This window comes from Cordyceps javanica, chromosome 1 (assembly GCF_051103115.1).
Source record: "Cordyceps javanica chromosome 1, complete sequence".
Lineage (NCBI taxonomy): Eukaryota > Fungi > Ascomycota > Sordariomycetes > Hypocreales > Cordycipitaceae > Cordyceps > Cordyceps javanica.
In genome coordinates this window covers 6192867-6206673 of record NC_139295.1, presented here as the reverse complement: position 1 = coordinate 6206673, position 13807 = coordinate 6192867, and the positions used below count along the sequence as shown (strand labels likewise).

Here is a 13807-nt window from a genome sequence, read left to right as displayed (position 1 = left end):
ACCAGCACGCCATGGTAGAAAGTGAATTATTAGGGCCGTGGCTGAAGAATTTTCATTCTATGGATATGGTATTGAAGAGCATGGCCAGTCAGACGAGGGGTGCTGGGTACAGCTACATCAGGCCGAGTGAGCTTTTCGATAGCAGGGCGTCGAGAGAGAAAGTCTATGACAAGATCAAGGATCTCAGACGACGCATGTATGACTAGAGGCTCAGTAAAGTAGGCTGCTACATATAGTATACTAGCATGTCAATTAAATCTCACCATATACCACAATCAATTTGGGACGCAATAAACCATGCCGTTCTCTGTCACATCTGGAACAGTTTTCGCCGTGTTGATTTCAGAGCCATCCACATCCTCTATCAAAACAGAAAGTGATGCGTCGTTGCCCTCTTCCTCCTCATCATCAACAGCCAGAAATGCACCCTTGTTATACTCTTCCATCTTGACATTGCGTCCGAACTTGAGCCTTTTCAGGCGGAACGCAAACACAAACTCCGACTCACGGCTAAACTTGGTCTCTTCGGTAGCCGCAGAGTTCCAATGGCCCTTTGGGCCGACAGTCAAGGGCACAGTGAGTACATTGACACCGAATTTACCCGTAGCCGCCCTGTTCTTTGAAGTTGAGAAGTTGATCATCGCGCCCTTGACGAGCTTCATGCCCGTGACGAGGTAGAGCGAGCAAGATGGTGCGAACCGCTGCCTCGGCTCCTTCAGCCACGACCGCACAGCAGGGGCTGCTTTGATAGCTTCTTGCACATATTCCTGCGTCGGCTCAAAAGACAGCGTTGTCAAAGTGTCAAAAGCAAACGTATTCGAGGTTTGATTCGAATGCGCCACTTCCGCTTCAGTGCCAGTGGTAGTTGCAGGAACTGAGCATAGACACCAAGGCCAAACTTTTTGGCTGGTGGAAACTGTCTTCTTCCAGTCAGTCTCGACGATGAGAGAAATTGATGTGTCAGGCACGGCAATAACGTCTGCCCTATTCAGAGGGTATTGCGGTGTTGATGTGGAGCGAAGTATAGAGCCTAGAGAGAGCGGACCTGCAGGAGGTGGATGGATGAAATCCGACGTTGGACATAGAAAATATGTCTTTGTGAAGGACATTGCTGTCGAAAAAGCATAAAGCAGGATTCTGGGTCTTTATTCCCAGCCAAGGACGCTGTGCACTGGTCTACTTGACAGTCTTTTGGCAAGTTATTTACAGAGTATTGATCCCGGAATGCTTTGGTCAGTCGTTGGGCCTGTGATGAAATCTGGTTTGTGGGGCCTACGCCTGTCGCACGAACTCGCCTCCTCTTTCTTTAAACTGATATTTTAGAAGCAGAAGCGCCAAAAAAGACCTTGAGACATACGGCTTCCCTCGCGGTTTATACATATTCGGCTGCCTTAAGCTACAGTACACTAGACACTGTGCAAACCAGTGCAGTGTGCGACGCGGGTTGCCTGCAGTGTCACCGGCTCAAAATGAAGGACGGGCAGGACTGGTGGAATGGGAGTATGCATACAGGGGTAGGGGGGGTTCTTTTATTAGCCGCCCATGTAAAACTGCGCAAAGCCAGTTATCAGTATGGACCTGATCCCCTGTTGGCAGAAGGGCGGCTACGGTCGCACATTAGCTCAGGAAAATAAAAGAATAAATACTATATATATTAAAGAAGCTTAAAGATAATTACTATATATATCTTAAAGTTTATATTTTACTTTTAAAACTTTAAATAAAATATATAAAGGCTAATATTTTTCTTTAATAATAAGTATATAATATTAAAGATATAATATTAAGAAGTATTATTATTATAAGAGTTTAAGATTATATTATATAATTTATTAATATTTTACTAATAAGAAAATTCTAAAATAAAAAGTATTTACTTTATTATATTATAATTAATTATACTTTAACTTTATAACTTAAGTATATAACTAATCTTAATTAATATTAAATTAATACCTTTATAAAATAATAATTAAGGCTTATAAAAAGCTTATAAATAAAGATTAGGATAACTATACTCTTCTACTTAAGACTATTATATTATATTTTTATCTATTATTATTACTCTATTATTTAATACTAAAAAGGTATATTTTAGAATAAAAGAGTAGCCTAGATAAGGAAGTAGCTTATAAGTAGGTAGCTAATATTAGATAGAAGAGGAAAGGAGGTAAGAAAGAAAGTAATATATTATATTACTTATTTAAGAGTCTTCTCTATATAGGGGTATAAACTGAATATTATATTATATAATAATTATAATAAAAATAAGCTAATTTTTCTCGTTATAACGCATATACTCTTACCTATTTTAACCTAGGTTCAGAATTAAAGTTATACAGAATTACACTAGCTATACCTGGTACCTTACCAGCCACCCCAGCCACTTTAAACCTTATATAAGGTCATGACGAACCACTTGAATTCGTTCGAGTCATAGACTGGAATAGACCCACATTTTTCGTCTATATAGATCCAGTAATTCCCTATACCTTTTGCTATAGAAATAAGTAAGCTTCTTTACGACGTACGCATGAATAGAAGAACGATTTTATCGATTTTGCTTCGACCATCCTTCTTACCGAACGATAACCCGTGTTTCCGATCCTTCCACTTCCATTTACCAAGCCTATCGCTCGTTAACCTCTAACACTCTAGAGTAAAAGAAAGACTATCTATTTATAATTATTTTAATCTACTAAAAAACTTCCTTATTATAAATTTTTATATTATATAATATAATTTATATATTACTAGGAATATATTAGCTATATAAGTCTAATAGTATTTATACTAACTATATAGGTTTAATAGTATTTATATATATATTATAAATGTTATATATACGTAGTTAATCTTAACTATGAGTATATAAGAATCTATAAGTATTTAAGATAGTTACTATTTCTACTAGATTAATAGAATTAACTATCTATATACTACTCTTAACTATATACTATATAAAGTGATATGCCTATAGAACTGTAATCCTATTAACTATTGATATAGTTAGAGAATAGAGGCCTATTAATCCTAACGAGCTACTAGTTATTATTAGCTCCTAGCTGGTCACTTCTGGCGACCTTCCTAGGTCTAATAATAAATTTCCTTATCTAAGTCCCCTAAGGTAGGCTAGGTCTACTTATAGCTCTAGGGTAAGTAGGTTATAGTTAATCCTAGCATATTAATTATAAAAGTTATAAAGTCTTATTAGAATATAAATATTAATAAATATTAATTAATAAGGTATTAGAAATTATATAATAAGTAAATAAGCTTATATATATTTAAGAGTTTTTTTTAAAAATATAATAAATATTATTATAGAATTTTATAATATATATAATAATAAAATAATTATTTTACTTAATATCTTATCTTATATTTATATATATTACTTTTATATAAATAGTTCTTTATTTAAAAAAATAAATATAAGTTTATATTAAATATAAATAATAATTATTATTATTATATTACTCTAATTAGACTAGTAAGCCTATCTAGAACCTCTATAATAATTGTAAGAGGTTAACGAGCGATAGGCTTGGTAAATGGAAGTGGAAGGATCGGAAACACGGGTTATCGTTCGGTAAGAAGGATGGTCGAAGCAAAATCGATAAAATCGTTCTTCTATTCATGCGTGCGTCGTAAAGAAGCTTGCTTATTTCTATGGCAAAAGGCATAGGGAATTACTGGATTTATATAGACGAAAAATGTGGGTCTATTCCAGTCTATGACTCGAACGAATTCAAGTGGTTCGTCATGACCTTATATAAGGTTAAGGTGGCTGGGGTGGCTGGTAGAGTACCTGGTATAGCTAGTGTAATTCTGTATAACTTTAATTCTGAACCTAGGTTAAAATAGGTAAGAGTATATGCGTTATAACGAGAAAAATTAGCTTATTTTTATTATAATTATTATATAATATAATATTCAGTTTATACCCCTATAATAATAAGAAGAGGAAAAACTAGAGTACCTAGAGGAAAACCTCTCCTTTAGTTATATCTAGTATAGATCCGTTATAGCTCCTAGTCGGGGGCTCTACGCCTCCCTCGATAGTAAAGGTAGGTGTGAGGGTTCGCGTGAAGCGCCTGTCAGACTCTAACTCCCACTAAAAGAAACTGCTCTTCCTACCCGTGGCGTGGGCGGCAACGTGGCGCTCCCGGGCCTGGCCCGGAGTCGGAGGGGAGGGGGGGCAGGAGCTAATGTGCGACCTGAGTCCAAGGTTCTTTAAAATGCGCTGTCTAATAGCGCTCGTACCGAAAGCCCTGAATATCCAGGATATTGACAGGTTCTGAATCGTCCCCTCCCTATCTCGTCCCTCGCCGAGGAGTTTACAACATCTTCTACAAACTCAAGTCTTGGTCCAGATTTGCTTGTGCAGTCTATGATCTCAGGATTCTCTGTTTTCCTCTTCTCTCCTCTTATTGCGCACTGACGCGCATCAGCTTCGTGAATATTTTGCGCTCTCACAGGGAGGTCACCTATTACCGTGCCCTCTTTGTCGCTATGAGTGGGCTGGATACTATGGAGGATGACTTCACTGAGGATGTCGTTCTTCAAGAGGCTCCCTGCCCGACAATCGCAGAGCACGCAACCCAGTGCAACTCCCTTTTCCAGAGGAAAATGGCTATTGCAGATATCGTGCCGGATCCTACAATTATGGATGACCAGTTGGCTCGCTTCACACTGTGGGCAAACAACATGGACGTCTATGGACCACTCAATGTTTCGCTGGACTACAGACTCCGATACAGTCCCACAGGAGTCAAGATTTTACATCAGCTCCTGGACGTAATCTGTGAGACTTTAGATTCTTGTAAGTTCCTGTCGTTGCATGATCTGGGATGAACTGTAGGTCAACGAATTTCATGCTGATTGGGATTCTCCTCAACAGTGCAGCCAGTCGATGGGCAAGGACCACCGAACCAGAAAAGGAAAGAACAATGCATAGGAGAAAACAACGCTTCAAAAGTCGCGAGGAGAACCGAGGACGACTCTTCAAGCGACTCAGATAGTGAGCTAGATCAGGCAGAAGAGAACATTTCGAAAATCACAATCGCAATCCACGGCACCATAACGCGACTCTTCCGCCTCTCTAATGCTCTGCGAAGGTCTGCAAGGGCTAACCGGGCTCACGAAATCGAATGATATATCGACGATGAAGAAGCAAATACCGCTATAGCTGAGTTAAATGTCTACACAGAATGCTATATTCGCTTCCGGTTTCCTGAGGCGCCTGATTTACTTCGTAATGGCAAACCACTTGCTGAGAGAACGTCCAACTTTGCGCACGTCAATCACGATACGCCTGAGCTTCGCGCCTGGTCTCCTCTAGTTCCTCTTGGCTCATAGGATAGTCTATAATTGGTTCCTGTAGCGCCTACTGTTGTATTTTTTATTCAATTACCTTAAGTTTACTAATCGTGTCGGCGTTTGGTGCCATACCAGCACTATCCTTGTTAGCCGCTTGCATCTCAACCCACATGTCGTACTCGGCCCTTTGTTCCGGTGTAAAATTTGCAATTTGCTGCGGCGTAGGACCTGCGGCCGCTACCTCTAGCTTCTCAGCTTCCCCAAACCAGCCCTGGTATCTATGTATCGATGCCAGGTTGGCCATGCTAGTCAGTGTGTCGGGATGGTCTGCCCCAAGCTTAGTCTTGCAAATCTCTAACACCTGCATCTCTAGCATCTCAGCTTCCCTAAGCCGACCCTTGTTCTTATATATCGATACTAGGTTGGCCATGCTGGCCAGCGTGTTAGGATGGTCCGCCCCAAGCTTAGTCTTGCGAATCTCTAATACCTGTATCCCAAGCCTCTCCGCCTCCTCCAATCGGCCCTGGTTCTTGTATGTCGATACCAGGTTGGCCATACTGGTCAGCTCGTCGGGATGGTAGAGATCCAAATCGACATTGATTGTCTCAGCATCGCTATCGCCGTCCTGGAAAACGAGATCTTCATCGTCGTCCAGTACACTGTACATGGATCCACGGAACCTTTCTAACACAGGCCCAACCTCATCATCGGATAACTCGTCGCTTTCAATGTTCATGTTTTGCTCATCCTCAAGGCTTGGCAGCTTTTGTAGTGTAAGCAAAGCAATTTCCTTCATATGGCCGCCAATATGTGACTGTAGAGCTTGGCTCGCAAAGACGGGACTCAGTTCGACTTTTTCCGAGGGCTAGAAATCATCATTAAAGGGACATTGTAGTATTTTGTCGAGGATTGGCCTTCGTGCTGTGCTGCTGAGAATCCTGATATGAGTTTCTGGTACGTTATGCTCTGTGATCAAATGCTCCTGGTACTGGATCTCCACGTTGAATGTCATTAGAGCGTGAGAGGGGGCTCTACACTCCCATGCCTGCCCGTGAGCGTTTTGCATGTGGCTGATCCAAGCGTTTGACGTTTCGAATGTTGATAGAGCGGCTGTCTCATCTTTTCTCTCTAAGCAGTGCGGAAAGATACAAATAGAGGGTTCCAGGTCTCTGATAACGTGATTTCTAACGCATATTAGGCATGGTATAATACTATTGAGAAAGTAGTGTTCAGCTTACTGCCACAAGGTTGACCTTGACCCGGTTTTAAACTCAATAATAACGCGACAATACGGACATTCTGGCAACGACGGTACTGGGGGGAACGATAGTTTATCGTTGACTGCAATATATTTAGCGCGAGGGACCTCCGTTGTAGACTCTGCGTAGAAAGCGCCAACAGCAGTCTGGCGAGCCGTCGTCGCATTTGTCGCCGGCGCTGGCACGAAGCCGGCTCGTCGTGATGGTTGATGGACGCTCGCAGCAAACCTCACGGTCTGATGAGGAGCATCCTTCATCTTGGGTAGTTGTGGACGAATAGCTTGGGTCAGTTGTGGATTCTGAATAGCCAAATTAACGCGACGTCGGTGGGATCGCTGATAACATAAGCGTCGAAGTCGTAGCTCATTCGCTTTAAATAACGCTTTACTGGTGATAAAGGTCGAGCTCGTATGTTCTTTCTGTTGCGGCTACGTCTTGTTAAGCAATTCGTGGATGGCGAGTCGATGAGCATCTTGCGTGATTCCTTTAGCATGCGATCTTCAGATGTTGAACAGGCGCGTGCAATGTTGGAGACTATTGCCAGGGACCTCCATGCTGCGAGCGGTGGTGTTAGACCCGGGAGGGTCGCCAGAATCAACCAGCTAGAAGCTCAAGATAACTAGTAGCTCGTTAATACTAACAGGCCGCTATTCTCTAACTATATTCATAGTTAATAAGATCGTAAGCCTATAAGTACTTTACTTTATATTATATATTATTAAAAGTAATAAGTAGATAGTTGATTTTATTAATTTAATAAAAGTAATAATTATCTTAAGTACTTATAAGGTCTTACGTACTTATAGTTAGAAATGACTGCGTACATATAACATAAATCGTAGTCTAGCTGTGGTGGGCAATTCTTAAATGAAGTATTGACTGAACACAATGGCTGCAATCGAGCCAAAAATCTCCTCCATGCTCAAAGAGCTTTGCGTCAAAAGCAAGAAAAGGTGTCAGCAACCAGTGTCGATTCCGAGTGTCGCCGTGGAAAAACGAGGCGCGCCTGAATGCCAAGTACACAATGGCATCTCGGGCTGGACACCCACCCCTGTAAGCCACCTCGGCGGCCCGGGTTGCCGAGAGAGCAGGTAAATCCGGACGCACCAATGAATGGTTCGGAATATCTCTACATATGTCGTGGTTCGATATTTGCACTTCCTGATTTACACGCTGGGTTCGAGTTCGCTTCCGTTGTCGTCGTCGTCGTCGTCGTCGTCCTCGTAATAGCTACTTGGCCGAGGCAACGTTAGTCAAGGGAGAAGCTACGATGAGCTGTCGCTATGAATTTGAGAAACTATCGATTTTGCCAACGTTCTTGAGTCTGTCATTGCTACAACTTAGCTCATCTAGACATTTGTACAAATAAAAGCAGACCAGCTGGTAACTTAGTATGAGTCTAGCCGAACGAAAAGCGTCTATTAGCAGGAAACTAGGTTCAAAGCTTTGGTTTGTCCGATGCGACTATTTGCATTCTCTTGATTACTTACCTTTCCCTTCCAAAACATCGGAGGCGGGCCAGGATACCCCCCGCTCTCCACCTCGACCCGAGGCAACTTGGTTAGTTGTCCGGCATGTCAACGCTATGACTGGTGCTAAGAACTAGGAGTGCTGGGGAATCGACAGGCCCGCCCCCGCCCCTGGCGCGGGCTGAAGTAGCTGTACTCAACAAAAAAGCTTTGGAAGCGGACCAGAACTATAAGAGGAGGCGCCCGTAAAGTGAGTTCATTGGCTGTTGAAGAGTAGATCATGGACGGCTAGATGGTGTACATGGAGCTGTGCCTCGGCCCTCACACGAGAGAAACTTGAGCTCTCAAATCCGAAAGTTTCTCCTCTTAAACAGACAACTCCTAGTCTTTTCATCGAAGTCAAGTAGAGCAAACAAATTCCACAACCATGGTGACCGCAACAAGAACGACTACCCGGTCGAGCTCTGCCAAAGCGGCAGCGGCGGCGTCTTCGGGACCAACTCCACCTCCAGTCAAGATTGAGACCAAGAAGCTGTCTTTTTTCGGGTATCTGGATATGATTCCAGGTCTGGCTGTGGTTGTAGCTACTGCGTTGGCCTCTTTCATCACTGGATTTTTCAGAACCGAGCGCGACTCCAAGACCTACTATCTCCATGTCGCCAACACAATTCTGCGTAAAGCGACGAATCGCCTCACCCCACTACAGCTACAGTAAGGATGATGCGCAGATTCCGCGACTAGCTGGATTGCCTTTGAGGTTCATCTGCTAATGACTCTGTGGCAGGCTGATTTCGCCCAACACCGACATCATTTACAAGCATTACGCACGAGCCAGAAAGTTCAAGCCGGACACTGTGGCTCTCGCCCACGGAGCTCAAGGTCACTGGGTTGGCAACAAGAATGCCACGAATGTACTGATTTGGTACCACGGTAAGCCATCGATTCGCCCCCCTTGCCCTTTTCGCCGTGGTGCGAAAAGAAAACATGCAAGAACAGCGTCGCTGATGCATCTTCTGCAGGCGGCGGGTTCTGCCTCCCTGCCAACGTCGGCTATTTCAAACTCTTTGAGCGCCTGCTCAAGGCCATCAATGCCACCGGCGGCGATCTCTGCGTGTTCGCCGTCACCTACACGCTGGCGCCGCACGGCACATATCCCGTGCAACTGACGCAGTCGGTTGAGGCCCTGCGACACGTCCTCGAGCACACTGGTCGCTCCCCCAGGAACGTCCTCCTCGGCGGAGATTCCGCCGGCGGTAACTTGACGGTGGGCGTGCTGTCGCACCTGGCGCACCCGCACCCCAGCATCGTCCCGCTGCCGCTCGCGGAGCCGCTCGCCGGTGCTGCTGCGATTGCGCCGTGGGTCTCGCTGAAGCCGGACCTGTCCGAACAGGTCATCTATGACGGCGGCGACATTGTCACTACCACGGTCGGCGAGAAGTGGTCCAGCGAGTTCATGGGAGACGCGGAGCCTGACTACTACACGGATGCCTTTGATGCCCCTTCAAGCTGGTTCGAAACATTCCCCGTCAAGAAGATGCTATTCCTCGGCGGTGAAAATGAAATCATGATGCCTCTGATCGAGCTGTTCTATGAAAATGTAAAGGTACGGTTTTCCACACCTTGACCCGAAATATATCTGCCGCTGATCATACTAACGTTGTCCAGGTCGGCTTTCCCAACGTGGAGCTTTTCAAGGGCAAAGGCGAATCTCACGTCGCTCCTGTATACAATATATACGTAGGCGATAATACCGAGACAGAACAGGGCAAGAAGCTGAAATCTTGGTTGATCGACTTGTTGAAATGATGTATTATATATTAGTGGAGAGAATCGAGATAGCCCATGGATTCTTCAGTGTTCAATTTGCACCTTGTGGGCGTCCTACTAGTTTTGATGCAGTCGCTCAACACGGTGGCTATGCATGTTAACGTATCAATTATCGTGCACCTAAAAGACCGACTCTCAATTTATTTAGAGTGAGCGACAGGCAACATGGCCGACAAAAGGTTGAGCAAAAAAAAAAAACCCCAGGTCACGTCATTTTCCAATTAGCATATTAATATTACCATATTTAGTCGAGAAATTCTCCTTTCGTTTTCGTGCCAACTGCGACTGCGTCGACGATGAGCTCAGCCGTCTCCTTGCTTCTATTCTGCCCGACGACTTTTCTACAGCGCCGGACAATTTGAGGAGGAGCAAGACAGCGGGCGGTGGAGAACGGCTGGAGCCCCGGAGAAGGGGCAGCCGTGGCCGGAAGAAACGACGTTGCAGTGTGCCCAGTGACGTTGAAAAATCTAGACCCTGCTCGATTGCGATCTGCCCCATGGAGCTCAGCTGTGACTCTGTGAGGCCATGCTACGGCGGCCTTGCGAACGAGGGACACAAGACAGACAAGAAGACGGAGTCACTTGATCTGATAGTTTCGTTTGAAGGGCAGGCATGGCTTCCGGTAGTCCTAGCGCACGGCCGGGAGCGGAATGTCGGGCGAAAGTATAAGTTACTCCTCCTGCCGGCCACCTTGTTGGCTGCGTAGAAGTGGGTTACAAGCTCGGCGACTGCATTGTGAGCTGTATCATTCATTCCTACAGACTAACATACTTTGTTGTTAAATAGAGTAATTCCTTGCAGCCTTTTGCTCTGCATATACGTTGTAGATTCTGCGAATTAAATATGTAGCCGCTCAGTAGTGTAAACCTTGAACTATACATGTTTCTAGTCGACCACATGTGCCCAGCCTCCAGCTACCCGTTATCCGAGGCTAAAAACTCCAGCCACCACTCAGCTGTACCCTGAACTTAACATGGGCCGAGTTTCACTGGACTAACAGAGTGACTCGGGTAGCAGGGGCAACTTTTGCTCTGTAGACTTCGAAACATGTGGGCGTATCTATCGCCTTTGAATGAATACTGAAAATCAGTTATTTCTTCTAGAGGGCAGGTAGGATGCAGTACAACGTGCATGCACAATCGTGACTACAGGAAGCGCTGTCGGCATGGCCGATGTACAAAACCTGGGTCGACTGATCGACAAAGCATCCCCATCCCATGTCACAGATTGGGGACTAACAAGTTGCTAGCGCAGTACATCGTGGCGCTCAAACGGATATGCGGGGTAACTAAGGCTTCCCATGAAGCTTTCCCATGGCTATGAGCAGGGTTGGCCTGGTTGCGAAGCTGGCCTGGGCCGCTGATAAGAGACTCCAGGCTCCCGGGAGCTCTGTGCATCATTCAACTTTGCCGCTCTCATCTATTCAACCATCATTTAGTTTTGCGAAGTCCATCTACCGCTACCATGGCGCGCAAGCACAGTAACCCAATGACCAACCCGCTACACTATGCGACGCCGCAGCTTCTCACCGGCGCGCCAGTGACATACGCTACTGCTCAGCGGAAACTGCTCGGATACGATTATGGTGAGTTTTGTTTTCTTTGTCTGGCTCGCGATAGATTTTCAAGACGTAATCATCTTGCATGAGAATCGTATTGATTGACGCGACAATGCATGTAGTCATTGTCGGTGGCGGCTGTGCTGGTTGTGTGCTCGCCTCCAAGCTGTCCGAGGACAAGGACGTGACGGTGCTGCTGCTGGAGGCTGGCGGCCCTCACACGGGCATCCTCGAGGCGCGCGTGCCGCTGCTCTTCTCCAAGCTCTTCCACGGCGAGCACGACTGGGACTACAGCACCGTGGAGCAGCCGGGCCTCGCGTACCGCCGCATGTTCTGGCCGCGCGGCAAGGTGCTGGGGGGCTCGACGACCATCAACGCCATGATGTACCACCACGGGTCCAAGTCGGACTACGACGAGTGGGCCGAGGAGAAGGGCTGCAAGGGCTGGTCGTACGCGGACCTCGCGCCGTACCTGCGCCGGATGGAGAACTTCACGGCCAACCCGCAGCGGCCGGTGATTGACCTGCAGCACCGCGGCACGGGCGGCGAGTGGCAGACGGGCTACTCGCACCTGTCGCCCATGGTGGAGGACGGCTTCCTGCCGGCCTGCGCCGAGGCGGGCATCGCGCCGACGCCCGACATCAACACGCCGGGCGGCACGCTCGGCGTGACGCGCTTCCAGACCTTCATCGACAGCAAGGGCCAGCGGTCGTCGATGGCGACGGCGTTCCTGACGCCAGAGGTGCTGCGCCGGCCCAACCTGTACGTGGGCTGCCACGCGCACGTCACGCGGGTGCTGTACGACCGCCTCGACAGCGCCAGGGAGCCGGCCGCCATCGGCGTCGAGCTCATGACCAAGCGCGGCGGCGAGCGCTACGAGGTGCACGCCCGGCGCGAGGTCATCCTGTCCGGCGGCGCCGTCAACACGCCCCAGACGCTGCTGCTCAGCGGCATCGGCCCGGCCGAGGAGCTCGCCCGGCTCGGCATCTCCGTCGTCAAGGACAACGCCGCCGTCGGCCGCAACATGAAGGACCACCTGTGCCCGACGGGCGTCGTGCTCAAGAGCAAGACGGCCCACACCTACGACTACCTCAACGACAACCTCAAGGCCATCCCCGCGCTGCTGCGCTGGCTCGTCACCGGCGGCGGCCCGCTGTCCAGCAACGTCGGCGAGGCGGCCGCCTTTATCCGCACCGTCGACCACCCGTCGCCGCTGACCAAGCCGGAGAACCGGCCCAAGGACTACTCGTCGGGCGGCGTCGGCCCCGACATTGAGATCCTCGGCGCGCCCATTGCCTTTATCCACCACGGCGAGGAGCTCGCCCCGGACGGCGCCGGCATCTTCTCCGTCGGGCCCTGCCTGCTGCGCCCGCAGAGCGTGGGCACCATCACACTCAAGACGGATGACCCGTTTGATCACCGTAAGTACTCCGGATCCCCCCCCTCCCCCCGCCCTCCCTGTGTGGCAGCAAAGCCCCGTGCTGACCGGGACGCAAAAAGCCATCATCGACCCCAAATACTTTAGCGACGAGGGCGACAACGACCGCAAGGTCATGCTCGCCGCCCTGCGCCTCTCCATCAAGATCGCCAACAGCCCGCACTGGAAGGAGTTTGTGCAGCCCATCCCCCGCAACGACAACCCCGGCCACCTGTGGTGGCCCTCGTCCAGCAGCGACCCGGACAAGATCACCGACGAGCAGCTGCTGGCCTTTATGAAGGAGAAGGCCTTCACGCTCTACCACCCCGTGGGCACGGCGCGCATGGGGCCCGAGGACGCCGGCAACAGCGTCGTGGACCTCGAGTGCCGCGTGCACGGCGTCAGCCGCCTGCGCGTCGTCGACGCCAGCGTCTTCCCGGAGCAGATTAGCGGGCACCCGACAGCCGTCATCGGCGCCATCGCCTACAAGATGAGCGATGTCATTAAGAGGACGTTTACGCCGGCCGGGCCGCCCCTGGCCAATTTGTAAAGGTCGAGGCCGGAGTGCCGGCGCCTTGACGTTGTACTTGTCCTGTTTAGCTTAGGCCTCAATTTTTGGGCGTTACAGATTGATATTGTGTTTCCCAAACATGCATATTATTGATCATTGTTTTTTGCCGCCGTGTACTGCACAAGTCAAACTAGCACAGCACTTGTGGAATCGTGAATGGGCTCAAATTCTACCAATGTAAAGATGAGAGAATGAATAAAAATAAAGCATATTGTGAGTGCGCTAAAAAAAACTGCGCAAATGAGGAGAGTAGGTTTAAAGAAACGCCAACATATGCACCCATCCAAACCCGAAACCCGCCTTTTCGTTGTCGCCAAGAAAATGCAGTCAAGTCATAACGTCATGTAAATCATGTAAAAGCAGAAGAAATGCGAGAGAAACGCA

At 47.8% G+C, this 13807-nt stretch overlaps 5 protein-coding genes across 5 annotated transcripts; 3 read left to right on the top strand and 2 right to left on the bottom strand.

Annotated features, from left to right (window-relative positions):
* Window positions 1–275: 275 nt before the first annotated feature.
* V2A60_001869 (uncharacterized protein) lies at window positions 276–1109 on the bottom strand (the record flags this gene model as incomplete). The annotated part of the gene is made up of 1 exon (XM_083253224.1): window positions 276–1109. The coding sequence occupies one exon, from the start codon at window positions 1107–1109 to the stop codon at window positions 276–278; it is 834 nt and encodes a 277-aa protein (XP_083109350.1).
* Window positions 1110–4515: 3406 nt separating this feature from the next.
* On the top strand, window positions 4516–5157 carry V2A60_001868 (uncharacterized protein; the record flags this gene model as incomplete). The annotated part of the gene is made up of 2 exons (XM_083253223.1): window positions 4516–4825; window positions 4904–5157. 2 exons carry the CDS (start codon window positions 4516–4518, stop codon window positions 5155–5157), a joined length of 564 nt encoding a protein of 187 aa, XP_083109349.1.
* Window positions 5158–5404: 247 nt separating this feature from the next.
* On the bottom strand, window positions 5405–6334 carry V2A60_001867 (uncharacterized protein; the record flags this gene model as incomplete). The annotated part of the gene is made up of 2 exons (XM_083253222.1): window positions 5405–6187; window positions 6281–6334. The coding sequence occupies 2 exons, from the start codon at window positions 6332–6334 to the stop codon at window positions 5405–5407; spliced, it is 837 nt and encodes a 278-aa protein (XP_083109348.1).
* A 2143-nt stretch (window positions 6335–8477) lies between these two features.
* V2A60_001866 (alpha/beta hydrolase) lies at window positions 8478–9856 on the top strand (the record flags this gene model as incomplete). Its single annotated transcript, XM_083253221.1, has 4 exons — window positions 8478–8761; window positions 8835–8980; window positions 9070–9653; window positions 9716–9856. 4 exons carry the CDS (start codon window positions 8478–8480, stop codon window positions 9854–9856), a joined length of 1155 nt encoding a protein of 384 aa, XP_083109347.1.
* A 1485-nt stretch (window positions 9857–11341) lies between these two features.
* On the top strand, window positions 11342–13402 carry V2A60_001865 (GMC family oxidoreductase; the record flags this gene model as incomplete). The annotated part of the gene is made up of 3 exons (XM_083253220.1): window positions 11342–11462; window positions 11558–12856; window positions 12936–13402. The coding sequence occupies 3 exons, from the start codon at window positions 11342–11344 to the stop codon at window positions 13400–13402; spliced, it is 1887 nt and encodes a 628-aa protein (XP_083109346.1).
* Window positions 13403–13807: the final 405 nt, after the last annotated feature.